This window comes from Amia ocellicauda, chromosome 7, assembly GCF_036373705.1.
Source record: "Amia ocellicauda isolate fAmiCal2 chromosome 7, fAmiCal2.hap1, whole genome shotgun sequence".
Classification (NCBI taxonomy): Eukaryota; Metazoa; Chordata; class Actinopteri; order Amiiformes; family Amiidae; genus Amia; species Amia ocellicauda.
Window position 1 is genome coordinate 48,086,294 of NC_089856.1, and position 17,000 is coordinate 48,103,293.

General features: G+C 43.6%; 1 protein-coding gene across 1 annotated transcript; it reads right to left on the bottom strand.

The window, feature by feature from the left end:
- LOC136754164 (mitochondrial carnitine/acylcarnitine carrier protein) lies at positions 1 to 4,807 on the bottom strand. The gene is made up of 10 exons (XM_066710494.1): positions 4,711 to 4,807; positions 4,283 to 4,460; positions 3,246 to 3,338; positions 2,857 to 2,984; positions 2,384 to 2,474; positions 2,094 to 2,211; positions 1,828 to 1,900; positions 1,479 to 1,588; positions 848 to 969; positions 1 to 436 (listed from the first exon to the last, which is right to left on the bottom strand). The coding sequence occupies exons 2-10, from the start codon at positions 4,391 to 4,393 to the stop codon at positions 377 to 379; spliced, it is 906 nt and encodes a 301-aa protein (XP_066566591.1). The 5' UTR covers positions 4,394 to 4,460; positions 4,711 to 4,807; the 3' UTR covers positions 1 to 376.
- Between the last annotated feature and the right edge of the window lie 12,193 nt (positions 4,808 to 17,000).

The following is a 17,000-nucleotide window of genomic DNA, read 5'->3' on the forward strand; positions in this document are numbered from 1 at the left end:
TTACAAGCAAGCAGTTTATTGCAGAAGAAGGGTTTTTAGCTCATTTGTTCAATCATTCCAATACAAAGAAGTTTAAAACCGTTCACCCAGTTGACAATATTAAGTACAACCATTGCTGCAGCAGACACCTAATCAAATGCAAACGGTTCAATAGAATATATTTGTGCTCATACATACATGTGAACACTAAACTAATACAATAACACATTAAAAATATCATTTAAAATCAACTATTTAGATGAATACATTAAACTTCCCAGTCCACATACAAATAAATCTGCACTTTGGTTAAAATAATAATCTTAATACTTGTTCTACTATAAAAGGATTTGATTTTGAGGATCTTCAGTAAAAGTCAAGGAGACCTTTGCTCTCCCTAAACTGGAGCCAGCCAGTTCAGGAACTTCAGAGAGACTTCGAACCCCAAGAAGCAAGCCTGGGGGGGAAATATTTAAATTTGGAGAGGTTTGATTTAACGGTGTCATGCTCATATATAAACACAAAAAGCACAGTGAACCAATGCTGTATCCTGCCACCTACATTTAAAGCAACCTGAATTATCAGCAGAGAAAAATGCTCAGAACAGCATTAATATACCTGATGCATAAAGATGGAGAGTTCTTTAGTTTTGAACTGCAAAACTGATACAAATGCCAATAAGTCAAATCCAGATAAATACTGCCTCAGGATACATAGATGGGTACATGGTAAATATACACACTTAGGCACTTCTATAGATGCACAGGGAGAAAGACACTGCTGTTTCAGAGGGACAGGGTTAAAAATCAAAGACTGTGGAGTGGACACGGTGGGGAGGATGGGTCTGGGAATCGACGAGGATGCTTACTGCGTTGGCAGGAAAGGCTCGCAGCATCACGGCACTGAAGCCCTTGTACAGGGAGCGCAGGCCTTCATCTCTCACCAGCTCACGGAGCACGTCCCGCAATCCAGAGTACTTCCCTTCCGGGGCTGGAGAAGCAAGCAGGGGCCAGTTAGCACAACCTCAGGCACCAGATCTCACAGGTGGCGTATCATGGGGTGTTTGGTCACACCAAGTGTCCCGCTATAATTGCAATGTAATTTGATGAGGCTGAACGGCAACAGCCGTGTTACACAGATGATGTCCTGGCCTTTCTTGCCAGATGGGCTTGCAGTGTATTTATTTAAGCGTTGCCAACCGAACTCTCCTGTTGCTCTTAGGATGCCATTCCAGTGGCGCAATTAAAAACAAAAGCTCTACACATGGACATGAAATGCAAGAAACAAAGCTTTATATATTAGGAGCTATATGCTTTTAAATATCGCAGAGGTAGGCACTGATCAAAGCACATCAGACCTCCCCCCTTAGACCTGAGCCTCCCTCGGAGGAGTGCGCCTGGAGTGGGACTCCGAGACCAGAGTGAGAGAGCGCCTTGAACTGGAGGAGTCAGTGAAGAGTGCTGCCCCAGTGTTAACACTTTGTGTACAAACAATCCTACCTGTCTGGGTGATGGACTTGAGGACATCAGCAGGTATTGCCACGGCCCAGTTACAGATGCCTGCCATGCCCCCAGCAAAGAGGATTCTGGGAATGCTCAGCTCATCCACGCTGAAATCCAAAGCGGTGGAAAGGTCATCAGCCCTCTTCAACCCAACTGTGCTCACTTAAGTGATGCATCTTTTTCTTTGAGCCGGTTACTCAAATAACGGAAGCTTAACTAGAACAAAGACGTGATATAATACAGAGGGCCAGGTGTGTGATGTAGAGGGACCAACTGGAGATCCTTACATTGATCCACACACTGTCCAATGTCTGGTATAAGGGTGCGCTGAACAGAAGCCGCTCACCTCTGACCTGCAGGAGTCAGCGTGTTCTTCATCAGCTCGTAACTCATGAAGTAGACACCGGCGGAGGGCACGTCTGTGTGTATAAAGAGAAGCATTGATTTGAACTGGGGGTAAAGCTCATGCTAGGGGTGGGGGGCAAAATCCAGCAGGCTTTATAGGAAATCTTTAACCATGCCAGTCTTCTAACCAAGTTAAATGCATCTGTACAAAGGCTCTAATAAGTACAGCAGAAAACACTGGGTTTGTGTATGAAAAGGAGAACGTACCTCTCATGAGCGTGAGGACGGTGCCCTTGTAAACACTTCGAATCCCCTGCTGTTTGTACAGCTGGACAGCACAGTCCACTGGACCAGAATACTTCCTCGGGCCGGAGGTAGACTGCACCTGAAACACAGCACATCATCCCGGCCATGTTGGTTTAGCATGATGTAAACATCTCTCACCAGTATGAGAACGGCAGAATTGCCACCGGACTGCAATCATTACGGTCGGGTCACAGGGAGGAGAGTGGGAAGTGAAACCAGGTGTCAGGGAGCTGATCAGCCCTGACCCTTACCTGCAGAAGACACTTAATCCTCTCCCCCGGTACCACTAGGACAATAGTGCAAATGCCCGACAGCATCCCAGCTGCGTAGATCTGTGGGTACCTGAGTGGAGACCGAGGGGGGAGTGCGGTTAACAGACATCAGCGATGCCACTACAGGTTCGATTGTCAATGCGATGTGGGCTGGGATCTGACCTGGTGTCGCGGGCAGTGCCAATACAATCACTTTACACATGCTGTGGGTTCTCATGTTTAGTGAAATAACAAGAAATAAAATATAAATTGAGAATAACAAACCGAACTCCAGTTACAGAAACACTCAAAGGGGCCGGAGGTCTGTTCTTGTGTAGCGGTCATGACGAACAGCTTCTATTGCAAAAGCACACAATGGACTCTCAGCTGACCTGTGTAAAGCCCTTCTCTCTTCCGTCAGTGATGTGAAATCTGTCGATCCCACCCCATACCCATGGCTGCTGGAGACTCACGTGAGGGGGCTGTCTGAGTCTCGCTGCTGCAGTCGCTTCCCCAGACCAAACCCGAAGAAACTGATGGCGATTATGGGGGAGACGGCAGCCAGAGGGGCCGCCATGCCTTTATAGAGCCCCCGCATACCCTGACAGAGAGGCAAGAAGGGGTTACAGATGCATGTACCACTGGTTTCACAAACCTTGATTAGCACTAGTCTAGCTAAAGTAACAGCAGGTAGGAGCTACTGATCTGGGTCTGTGCAAGCAGCTCAGAGTTCATGTGTAAGATATAATTCCTGCTCCAGTTCTAGTCTTGGTTTTATCAAGAACCCCCAGGGTCACGGAGAGAACATGCAACTTCCAGAACAATAACAAAGCAATCCGCCGTCTGCGGTGTGGGAACGCACCTCTCGGGCCACTGTACTCCTCAGACAGTCCATGGTCCCTGTGTAGACAACATGCTGTCCACAGGCAACTGTAGGTTGAGTCTGTAGTCGAACCTGTCAGTCAAAGAGACAGGCACCAGGTCACACACACATGCCTGACTGATTGACTGCACCAGACCCTGGTCACCTGTGCAGTCACCTGGTCCCAGTGCAGTGCTGGTGCTGCAGTCCAGCAGGTTTTACAGACCACTCTTGAAGTCATCCCTTTGTAAAGACCGGGCAACCATTTACATACTGATCGATTAACTAGCGGTGCAGCAATATATGAATAGTTTGGAATAAACGCATGAATACCTTCAGCCCCTTAGGGACCGCAGTTCTCTTCACTGAACAGAGGACTGTACTAACATGTGATCCCAGTCTAACTAACTGGTGATTTAGTGGTGACCAGGACTGAGGGTCTCTGGGTACATGTATACAGACACATTATCCTCTTTTTAAATATTGGTCCACACCAATATTGCCACTTGCTATATGGCACCTTAAACGTGCAGAGCTGAAACTGTGCAGGTGCTTTTTAAAATTGCATGGTTATTTAAAACGCATATTTATTCGTTTGTTGGGAATCATGTGGTGTGAAGACGACAGAGCGAATTACATTGCATAACACCAAGACCTATAAATCCTGCAAACTTGCCCAATGCAACCCTGCACGGGAAAAAAATGTTGCAATGGTCGTCTAAAATGAAAGGAGACGAAAATTAAAAGGCAATATATCAAAATATGGACTGTCCACCACTATTGCCTCTCCTGTCCTATCTGTCCACCCTGCGAACACAGATGTGCAATAAACAGATCAGCGTCGTGTATAAATCAATCAGGCCCATTTTATTCTGACATTTAGCACACACACCTGACCTAATTAAATTACAACATAATTAAGGATTGATCGCCAAAATGTATTATAATTAAATAAACCGATGAATTTATTAATTGATAAATGATTTTTCACATACGCGTCTGTTTTCAGTGGTTTACATCACAGATTAACAGTATACCTTAATGGTGTCCAGCGGGTGTCCGGCCAGCAGTAAGCACGCTCCTCCGACACCCCCAGCAAAAAAGTTCCTCACTGGAGACACTGGCTGATGGACTTTAACATCTCCCATTATCTCGCCAACTGTCCCTCGAGTTTCTCCCTTTAACTCCAAACAGCTCTGAATCCCTGCGGTGAACCTAATTAATGAATAATTATTATTCACAAATGAAGGGTGTCCAACGCCCCTGCGCACCAACCCATCCCACTTCAATTACGTCTCAGATGAAAGAACACAGCGCTACATTATTTCACTGACAATATGTGACTATAAGATCACTAAAAATGGTGCAGAAAAGATGCATACAATAATACATAAACGAGTCACAAGTCTCTAACCCTGGTCCTGAGCCCCTACCCAGCAGGTTCAGGAGAGCACGCGTCTCTCACCTGGAAGAATTTAATTTGAATCAATGGAGCAGGTGGTAGACTCGGTCATTTAGAAACCACTGGAGCAATTCTCTGGTGTCGGCCTCTGGGGCCGGTTGCAGGTACTTAAGTCTTATCCTGTGATAAGACCGCTGGACCACACAATCCCCGCAGGTCCTGCGTTAGCGCTGACTTACCTGTTGTTGCTAACAAAGTCTGGTCTGATTATTTTTGTGAAGAACGAAAAATTCAAATGGCTGCTTGTAAAGTAAAAAGAATAAATTTCACCGAAGATAAAAAAAACTTGCGATAGTTGAGCAACTAATCATAAGAAAACGGGTAATTTAAAAATAAAGCCTAACGCAAATGCCAACAACCCCGCCATAGTGCGCACTGTAAATGTAATTTTTAATTCGTACTTCGTTTTACTTTTAAGTTTAAATACAGTACAATCAATAATGGAAAGTGTATACTACGCTTATATAGAAACGAGCCGGAAACCACGCCGGTCCATCCTGACGATTGCGCGCAACCCGCTGATTCTGCCTTCAATACGCCGCTGAGGGGCGACACCTCCTGCTTGTGCTCAGTACATTTCTAACCCTCTAGTTACGGTGCCAGCTTCTGCAAACCTCACTGTGCATCATCTGATATAATAGTTGAAACACGTTTTATATTAAAAATATACATACATCACATAATATGCGTATTGTTTTGGAGTGGTGTTTACTACAAATACTCATTTTAACGTATGCCTATTTGTATAGTTACAATTATTAATATATATTGCTTATTTTACAGCTGTTTTACCGACTACATAACAACAGGACATTTACTTATTTAATTGCAGATTCTGAAGATGTCTGCCCCATTCAAACTGAAAAAGAAAAACTAGGTTCAAAGAGAACACCTTTACATTGAATTGTTGGAACTACAGAAGGGAAATATTTTGATGTAAAGGGAAAAACTTAGATCTAGAAATGAAAATGTTAAAGTTAAAAATGGCAAGATTCGAGTTGAAAGGGGAAGGAGAAAAATATTATTGTAATTATTAAGAGTTGCTGGTTGTTAATACAGTTGTCATTCTTTATCATAGATACTAGATAATAGACTGGAATGTAAGTATTGAAACATTTCATTTTATTATCCTTTTGCATTCTCTCGTGTTATTTCTAAATTCAATGAGAAGCGTTTTGTCTGTTAAATATCTCGATGAAATGCCCTTTCATTTAAAAAATCAAAATTACCTGGCATATGTGCTGCCATATTGGTTTCATGTCAGTTTCGGTAGTAAGAGATACATTTTCCCCATTTAAGCCTGGTGTAGGGTAGGCTTAAATAATGACTAACATTTAAGACCAAACTGATTCGATTTTTTCTTGTGCAACAGGCCTATTTATTTTGCGCTTAAATTTAAGTCTAACACCTAAAAATAGTCTTAAAAGCATTTAAGACCTGGGCTGCGTCCCAAATCGCACACTCGCTCCCTACACCCCTCGACAAGTGTGCACTTTGGATGACGTTGTGCTGACGTCACAGAGTGTGCACTTGAGAGAGGAGGGTGCAGGTGAAGATAAAAGCGCTCAATGGGACTCACTTCAGCGCCAGCATTCAGCGCCTTTGCATTTGACCAAAAAGTACCTACGCAGTCTTTTCTTGTCATCTGTCTCTATTTAATAATAATAATAATAATAATAATAATAATAATAATAATAATAATAATAATAATTTTGAAATACACTGTTCGTTAATATCACATGCCTAGTTTTATAGGATACTACTTCAGTAATTAATTAAATGATAGTTTCCAAAACATTTTTTGGTTTAACTTGCTAATCGTATATTTAAATCATGATTATATAATCATTGAATTATTTCCTTGATACATAATTTAACAATTTCTACAACTGTCTAGCTAACATTACATGTATATGCACCGCCGCTGCTCTATTTTCCCCGTTGACGTGTCTCCGCCTTTAGCGCACAGTTGTGTGACTTCAGCGCTAAACTCTCCGCATCAGTGCGCGCTTCTGTTCACTGCGCTGAAGCACATTGAAGCGCAAACGGCTGATTGGCTCCTCCACTCGCTCCCTAAGGGTTTGGCTCAGCCCTTAAGATGCCACCGTAGTACATCCGCCCCGCAAGGGAAGGGAACGAGGGAACACGTGTGCGATTTGGGACGCAGCCCTTTTGTGCAACTGTCCACTGGGGGATCCGGGACCGATCTTGATCTCGATCTCAGTTGTGTTGTACTGAACGGATCAGAGCTCAGATCCGATCTCAAAACGGATCTTGATCTGACCTTTTAAAATGCAGGAACTCTGTGTACACAGCAAAATCTGTAGTGTTGAAACCCCAGTGTTAATACTATAGTGTTAAAATCAGTGTCTGTTTCAACACTAAAAAGATTCAGTTGACACTCTGAGAGTTAAACCATCTCGAGAGTCAGTGTCAATACTGGGTGTCAAAATAAAGAGTGTTGAATTAACACTGTACTGGTGTAAAACCAAAGAACTTACCATACCCACAATGCACCGTGGTAGTTTCCTGAATAATTGTTGTATTATGGTTTTATTTTTTTCTTAATAATTGTATAAATGTTAATTATTGTAAATAAATTATTGTTTGAGGGTAAAATGTATATTTACCCACCAATGTATTTATATTTGTGTTGTCAGATTTTTCTACCCAAACTCCTGTCTTTGAGCCAACCTCAAACCAGTTTGCGTGTTTGATTGGGTCTGGGTATTTATTTACTGAAAAGTAAATTGTAAACCAATATATATTCTCTCTCTCTCTCTCTCTCTCTCTCTCTCTCTAACAAACAACTGCTAGATTTTAATACACGGTATCAATTCTACACATGCACACATTTCTGATCATCCAGAGTGTATAGAAGCAGATCTTGTGGTAATGCTAGTTATCGTTTGATTGATGAAAAGTAAACAGGGGTTTAACAATTTAATGGAGTAACACAATGAGAACATTTTCACACTGAGGAGAGTACAATTTTAGAGTAGAGTTAACACTGGTGAGAGTAGTGCAGTGTTAAATAAAATCAAAATAACACTTATAATTAATATAATTAAATAATATATTTAACTCCCTGAGAGCAGAACTTTGAACTCTGAGGCAGTGTAAAAATGCCAACTCTGTTGAAAGTGTTCATTTTCCTCTGGTGAGTGTGGATTTTATAAACAAGAATCCCCTTTGAATTACTTGTAACAGAAATCAGACTGTAGAGTAGATTGAATCAAACAGAGTCTTTATTCAAGCGGCTTGGAGGAAAGTAACTCTCAGACACGCAGGTCTCTGTCCTTACTTCCCTAAAATCATAGAGCTGACATGATGTTCTATACATACTGCGATATCCTGGACAGGGTGAGTTTGAACCAAAAAGGGGGAGACAACTCCCTATCTTATGAGATCCTCACTATCTTCCTGATTAAGCTTAAACGCAATGTTTTCTATTTTATGCCCAAATATGGAGACATATGTGGCCATTTCGTTATTTATATTCCACACGTATCTAACGCATGTCTAGATAGGCAAAGGGTGGTTGTGTGCCCACTTCCCCATCTTCTTGTGGTTTTACAAGGGAGCAGGCTTCTGTTAAGGCCACCAGCTCTGCCACTTGAGCTGAGCAATGACCCGGGAGAAAACCAGACTCCATAACCTGAGCATCTTGAGAGACCACAGCCCAACCGGTGCGCGGCACACCATCAGAATAAAAACGGGAACCATCCACGTATAGCTCGCTGTCCAGGAAAGCTAGGGGTTGTTCAGAGAACTGTGAGTAATCGTTGTGGCAGAGGACATCAGGACATGAGTGTGGTGGCCCCTCGGTTAGGAGGCCTGAAGCGGGATTACAACGAGTGTCTGTGACAATGTGGATGGACTTATCCCGAGGGAGTAAAACAGCCTCCCAGTGAGCACGGCGGGAATCAGAGACTGAGCGCAATTTACCCGTGTGTAAGAGGGCGACAATGGTATGTTGAGTATGAAGGAATAAATTGGAGCAAAGAACCAAAGGCTCGCTGGCAGACACCGCCCAAGCCGCACAGTCATCAGCGGACATACAGGGGTGCATGCCCGCTGTGGCGGCCGGCTGTTTAGAGGAGAAGTAGGCTACAGGGCGATCTCTACCACCTGTGGTCCTGTGTCAGAACCACCGTGTAGAAGGAGCCATCAGCATGAAAATGTAAGTGAAAGGGGGAAGTATGATCCGGCAATCCAAGAGTGGGAGCGGACGCCAGGGCCTGTTTGAGAAGACTGTAGGCTTCATTTTGAGGAGGTCCCCAGCAGATGGAGTCCAGCGGCCCAGGACTGCCGTGCAGCAAGTCCTGGATGGGTTGCGAAACCTGTTGAAATTGGGAATAAAAGAGCGGCAATAGTTTAATAATCCCATTACTTTGCACACTGCACGGGCATTGTGTGGAACAGGCATCTGAAGAATGGCTTGTTTATGGTCCACAGTCATAGATTTGTGTCCTACAGACAGGAGATGGCCCAAATATTGGACTTCAGGTTTGGCTATCTGAGCTTTGCATGGATTGACTTTAAACCCTGCTGTGGACAGAATGAGAGATAGTGCCCCCATGTGGAAGGTTGTATCTGGAGAAGCGATTAAAATGTCATCAACATATTGGATGCATGAGGAACCCCAAGGAGTAAAATCAAGGGGTTCTAGAAAAGAGGCTAGAGCTTGATGGAACAGTGTGGGGCTATTGTGAAACCCCTGCGGTAGGCGTGTCCAGGTGAATTGTTGTGAACCTACTGTGAAAGCAAACTTGTCTTGTGAATCGGGGTGCAGAGGAAGGCTCCAAAAACCATTGGATATATCCAAAACTGAAAATATAGCATGAGATGCTTCAGCAGCATTAAAGATTGTTGAGGGGTTAGCAACTATGGGATGCAGACGTGGTGTAACCTTATTCAAGTGTGTATAGTCTATTGTGAGATGCCAAGAGCCATCTGGTTTGGCAACTGCCCAGATGGGTGAGTTAGTAGTGCACTGTGCGTGTCTTATGATGTCGGCCTGCTGGAGTTGGAACACTATGTTCCGTACAGCAGCTAAAGCTTGTGGTTTAATCGGATATTGCTTGTGTGCTGGGTGCACTTCACCAGAAACAGAAATAGGTGGGACCTGAGCCAAACCGCAATCTTGTTTGTGTCTGGCCCAGATATGGGGAAGTGCAGCACAGACAGCACCACAGCCATCAGCAGGCCACTGCGGGGGAGGCGTGATGTCTGTGGGAGAAATGGCTGATACTGACACACAGTGTCGCGGTGTGTGTGTTAAGCTTTTGTGCGAGCCCATAGGCATTTTCCAATGTATCTGATTATTCCTTGCGTCTACTAAAGCCCCTGCTTCGTGGAGGATGTCAATTCCTAATATGGTTCCCTCTGGATTTTTGCACACCCAGAAAGAGACGGGGATCAAGAGATCTCCAATCTCTAAAAGCTGGGGGGTGCTTAAAAATGCAACTAAAGCAGCCCCCCCTACGGCAGAAATGTGAATTTTCTTCTGTGTGGTAGGAAGAGGAAGGTCGGTTATCGAAACAGAAGCGCCTGTGTCCAATAACATTGTGCATTGCCGGCCTCCTAACAATGCTGTTATGTGTAATCTTGGATCCCCTGTGCCGACTGAGGAGGCCACGATGTCCTATTTATTATTCATTTGGCGCGTCAGATCCTGTATAATTTTCAACAGATCTTCGGTACGTGGCTGCTCGTCTGAGGTTGGTTTTTGTTTCTCTGGAAATTGGGTGGTGGATTGCCATGTTGACAGTTGTTTTGATGGTGACCCGAGTTTCCACAGACTGTACATGTCGGTCCAGTATCACTTGGTGCCTTTGGCTTCTTACAGTTTCGGGATGCGTGGCCTGATAAACCACACCTAAAGCACTGCCCAGTCGGGGTGGTGGCGACTGCAGCTATGGGGATTCTTTTGTTAGTTTCTGCTGTTTTGTTTGCTTTACTTTCTTCCTCAGCAGCCCACCGCACTAACTCCTGATACGTGTTTCCAACAGATATTCCCATAGCTAGGATGTTTTGATGTGTCTGTGACATGCCATCTTTCAACATTGACAGAAACACGGCTTGGTCTCTCGGCTCGGAGTGTTCTTCATAGGCTGTGAATTTTCTTTCGGCATAATCTATTACTGACTCGCCTTTCATTTGTTTAATGCCTACTACTAATCCCCAATTTCCTTTACTTTGTCCTAGGGCATTTTTCACATCCTTGACAAAGACAGTGATCAAATCTACGCATTTTTGCACATCCTCACAAGCCCAGTCCCCAGTCCTATGTCTGAGTTTTTCTAATTGAAGCCATACATTGGAAGGGCATTTGGCTCTCACTATGACGTGAACATCTCTCGGGTGAAGAAGATGAATCAACATCTTTTCATTCAGTTTCATTCTCTCTTAGTGCAGGTTTTAACCTGCATCAGAGCATCAGGCACTGTTTTCACATCTGGCTCTTTATGACCGGGTTGGAAAGGCGACAGGTCTGGATATAATCCTGAATGAGCTGTATTGTACGGCGGGGGTGCCGCACCAAACCCTCCGCTATTCTTATTTCGCTCATATTCCCATGCTTTGCATTCTAAATTGTCCCAGTCGACACTTTCGTCATCATCTGATTCCTCCGGGTCGTCTGAGGTGCGTGCGCCAAGCGCAGAAGCACAGCGGACGCCCACCCTTTTCACTTTCTCACTCCATTTATTACATTTGGTTTCACTATCTCTTAGAGTTTTGACTTTGAGCTTCAAACTTTCCACTTCTGCCCGTAATTCACACAACTGTTTATGTTGTACTGCTGTCATGGTCTGTATTTTATCCTCTTGATTTTTACTGACTTGGCAGAGAATAATGACTGCCTTTTCAATTTTGTCTTTCTTTCGTTTGTTCCACCAAATCTCGATGTTCCTGGGGGGACCACTCTCGGGTCCATCCATCATATATCATGGACTTCTCTGTCTTTTTATATCTGTCTTTAAAAAAACGAGGTCTATTATGTGGGGGTTTAAACAATCTGACCGAAATACACTTAAGTACTCTTTGAGATCCGCCTGGCAGTTATTTTGTGGCAAATTTAGCACATACCACAGTTATTTGCTGCACCCTTAGGCGCAACCTGCAAGTTTGGGCTAGTCTAATGCAAAATAAAATGATCTGTAACAATCTCCGTTTCCTCAGAACATGCGGGGGGAAATGTATCCAGAATAAAACAGTTATTCCAAACACTAATATCTGCACCAGCTAATCCGGGCGCAAAACACACAAGTATCTGCGCCAGACACTCAGGCTGCGCAGACCTGCTTGGGGGAATGCCCAAACCGAGCACAAACACAATATCTCGAGATCACAACCAGATCTGTATAAAACAATTACTCCAACAGCCTGTCTGTTTGTATTGCGTCTGTATGGAATCCCGGGGCTTCCCCAACTACGTCTCTCTTAATCTACAGTGAGGGAAAAAAGTATTTGATCCCCTGTTGATTTTGTACGTTTGCCCACTGACAAAGAAATGATCAGTCTATAATTTTAATGGTAGGTGTATTTTAACAGTGAGAGACAGAAAAACAACAAAAAAATCCAGAAAAATGCATTTCAAAAAAGTTATAAATTGATTTGCATGTTAATGAGGGAAATAAGTATTTGACCCCTTCGACTTAGTACTTGGTGGCAAAACCCTTGTTGGCAATCACAGAGGTCAGACGTTTCTTGTAGTTGGCCACCAGGTTTGCACACATCTCAGGAGGGATTTTGTCTCGCTCCTCTTTGCAGATCCTCTCCAAGTCATTAAGGTTTCGAGGTTGACGTTTGGCAACTCGAACCTTCAGCTCCTCCACAGATTTTCTATGGGATTAAGGTCTGGAGACTGGCTAGGCCACTCCAGGACCTTAATGTGCTTCTTCTTGAGCCACTCCTTTGTTTCCTTGGCTGTGTGTTTTGGGTCATTGTCATGCTGGAATACCCATCCACGACCCATTTTCATTGCCCTGGCTGAGGGAAGGAGGTTCTCACCCAAGATTTGACGGTACATGGCCCCGTCCATCGTCCCTTTGATGCGGTGCAGTTGTCCTGTCCCCTTAGCAGAAAAACACCCCCAAAGCATAATGTGTCCACCTCCATGTTTGATGGTGGGGATGGTGTTCTTGGGGTCATTCCTCCTCCTCCAAACACATCAAGTTGAGTTGATGCCAAAGAGCTCGATTTTGGTCTCATCTGACCACAACACTTTCACCCAGTTCTCCTCTGAATCATTCAGATGTTCATTGGCAAACTTCAGACGGGCCTGTACATGTGCTTTCTTGAGCAGGGGGACCTTGCGGGCGCTGCAGGATTTCAGTCCTTCACGGCGTAGTGTGTTACCAATTGTTTTCTTGGTGACTATGGTCCCAGCTGCCTTGAGATCATTAACAAGATCCTCCCGTGTAGTTCTGGGCTGATTCCTCACCGTTCTCATGATCATTGAAACTCCACGAGGTGAGATCTTGCATGGAGCCCCAGACCGAGGGAGACTGACAGTTATTTTGTGTTTCTTCCATTTGTGAATAATCGCACCAACTGTTGTCACCTTCTCACCAAGCTGCTTGGCGATGGTCTTGTAGCCCATTCCAGCCTTGTGTAGGTCTACAATCTTGTCCCTGACATCCTTGGACAGCTCTTTGGTCTTGGCCATGGTGGAGAGTTTGGAATCTGATTGATTGATTGCTTCTGTGGACAGGTGTCTTTTATACAGGTAACGAGCTGAGATTAGGAGAGTCCCTTTAAGAGAGTGCTCCTAATCTCAGCTCGTTACCTGTATAAAAGACACCTGGGAGCCAGAAATCTTGCTGATTGATAGGGGATCAAATACTTATTTCCCTCATTAACATGCAAATCAATTTATTACTTTTTTGAAATGCATTTTTCTGGATTTTTTTGTTGTTATTCTGTCTCTCACTGTTAAAATACACCTACCATTAAAATTATAGACTGATCATTTCTTTGTCAGTGGGCAAACAAACAAAATCAGCAGGGGATCAAATATTTTTTTCCTCACTGTATGTGGTAAATGAACCTGGACAGGGTGAGTTTGAACCAATAAGGGGGAGACAACTCCCTATCTTATGAGATCCTCACTATCTTCCTGATTAAGCTTAAACACAATGTTTTCTATTTTATGCCCAAATATGGAGACATATGTGGCCATTTCGTTATTTATATTCCACACGTATCTAACGCATGTCTAGACAGGCAAAGGGGGGTTGTGTGCCCACTTCCCCATCTTCTTGTGGTTTTACTAGAACGAACGTTCTGTACTAAATTTGTGTGTCTGCAGAGAGATGCATCTGGTACAAACCTGTAGAAGCTGGTCTCATTATGTGCTCTTTAGTAACCTCATGTACGGGTGAGGAATTTGGGGCCTCTTCAGTCCCTCCTGTCGGCCAAGCGGAGCAAAGCGAGAGTAAGCCGAAACAGAAAGGATAATAGGGAGGAGGAGGATTTCCACAACCGGCAGCTTTCAGCAACTAGTAAGTAACATTATCAATGTAGACAAGTCTGATTAAATCACAGATAAACAACACAAATGAGACTTACATTATTTACAAAGATTTGCATTTTCAAATAAACAGTATAATGATGAATGGTGCATTCTGCTTTTGTGTCTTTAAGGTGTAGTTTGTGTGCGATATTGTTGTGTTATTGTATGTAAAAGCTTGTATTTCTCCAGCAGCCAGATTGCAGTCTCAGGGTGATGGGTAACAGCCACTGCAGCAGCTCCACGGCTGCGCACGCTTTGAGAAGCGCCTTACAGTCCAGCTTTAAGAGATTTCTTGAAACTCACCTTTTTTAATCTCTCTTTAGTTGCACTTTTTTAAAATACTCTTGAGTTGCTACTGCTATGTTGCCTGATTGATCTCGTCTGTTTTGACTGCTTGCTGTAGCTCTCTGGGTATGAGAAGAGTGCGTTATAAATACAATTGATTATTGGCTAATTATTATAATGTATTATTATTATTATTAATAATAATAATAATAATAATAATAATAATAATAACAATAATAATTAGCCAATAATCAATTGTTAGTACTGTTAGTACAACCGGCCCCTGGAGTCAAGAAATCCCGCCCATGTGTTCCCAGTGTTTAGATAATAGATTTCCAGGATTTAGCTCGTACCTTTGAATATTCTAGTATACTATATATACTAATTGGACAAAGTACAAAGACAGCCACTGTTGTTGTTTTTTTTACAATAATCTTGTTTTTGCCCAATCCAATTGATAGGAACAAGTTTCTTTCTCTGGTAAGTACAGAAGGTGTTTTACTTTCTTTTACACCGGCAGGTGCGATTGCTAGGTAAGGGGTTAATTATCGGGCCAAGGCTGCAGGGACTATTAGATACTGAAGAGTCGTAGAAATCAGGAGAGGGATATATATTTCCACCACCAGCCGCCACCCTCAGCTGCTGCCCGGCCTCTGACACTGATCTGTCTTCTGTCTGTCCTTTATGACTAGAGACTGTAGCCTGTGAAGACTGACAGGTATGGCTTGAATTTGATTCTAGTGACGCTTCTGGGTTTCTAAGCAGAGCAAAGATAAATAAACAGTCATGTTTTAATGCTACACACAAAGGCACTGCATTTTTCTTTTTAATTTACTCTGCAGGAAAGCCCAAGCCGTTTATAAATGTATATCCACGTGCTGTCTGTCTTTTGTCTCACCCCAGATGCAAGAGATGCACTTGGACATAATTTACAGTTTTTGGTGTCTGTATTCTCCTTTAGATCTGATGACAGATTGCTGGAGTTCCCGCATTGACAGGACATCGGCTGTGTTGGCCGTGTTGAGTGCAACCTGAGCTTACAGACCAAAGAGGACAAATATTGTGACTCTGCTTTTTTTGTCGTTGGTCTCTTTCCTGCTGCTTGGGTTCTGCTCGGCCTTCAGTTCCTGCACAATCACAACATAGGACACAGGTAAGTTCTCACACATCAGTGATTTTTACACGAGACGTGTGTCCTTTAATGGCTGACAGGAATAGTTCTTGTGTTCCTGGCAAGTCCGCTCTCTGTTCTGTGACCAAGTGATTGTACTGTGTTTTATTTCAGGAATTTTAAGCTCTTTGTTCTTTGAAAAGATGGTGCATTAAAACAATTTCCTAGTTTAGAACTTAATGTATCATTTACAATATTACTACAATGTGTTTTTTCCCCGACTCCTCTAATTGTTCTTGCTAGGGGTGGGTGTCAGCAAAAAGAGCTGACAGAGGAGTCATATACACGGGCTGGGAAGGGTGGGCACTGGGGGGTTCCTCTTCAAGACACTGGTTGGCCAGGTGGGTGTTCATAACAGAACATTTTTATTCCTCTTGATTTTGCAAATTCCAAAGTAAAGGAAACACTTATAGCTCCAAAACCTGAAACACAAGTTAGTATTTCATGTCACAGCTCTCTCGTGCACACAGAACAAAGCACACGCCTTTAGTGCCAGGTTACAATCGCAGCTCCTTCAGGACACCTTGTTCACAGGGTCAGGTTCTCGGTGGGATTGCAGTTTTGCAGTGTTTCTATGCGCACAACAAACCACACATACAATCTCGGCAGCACAGGCTATTCAAAGGGACTTAGATAATATTCAGTGGGCCGACACCTGGCAGATGAAATTCAATGTGGACAAGTGCAAGGTAATACATGCAGGTAACAAAAATGTCCCTATAATTAAACTATGGGAGGAACAGATCTAGATGAAGTAACGCATGAGAAAGACCTAGGAGTCTATGTGGACTCCTCACTTTCTCCATCCAAACAGTGTGGGGAAGCAATAAAAAAGGCAAACACAATGCTAGGGTATATTGTCAAAAGTGTAGAACTGAGAACAAGGGCAGTGATGTCCAGACTGTACAATGCACTAGTTAGAGCTCATCTGGATACTGTGGACAGTTCTGGGCTCCACACTTCAAGAAAGATATCGCTGCTCTAGGGGAAGTTCAGAGGAGAGCAACCAGACTTATTCCAGGTCTGAAGGGAACGTCCTACTGAGAGACTGAGGACCTGAACCTTTTCACCCTGGAACAGAGGAGACTACGTGGGGACTTGATCCAAGTCTTCAAAATCATGAAAGGCATCGACCACATCAAACCAGAGGATCTTTTCCAGATCAGCAGGGACACACGCACCCGGGGACACAAATGGAAATTGGGCTTCAAGGCATTCAAGACAGAAAACAGGAGACACTTCTTCACACAGAGAGGCGTCACAATCTGAACAAACTCCCCAGCGATGTGGCTGAAGAGACAATTTGGGAACATTCAA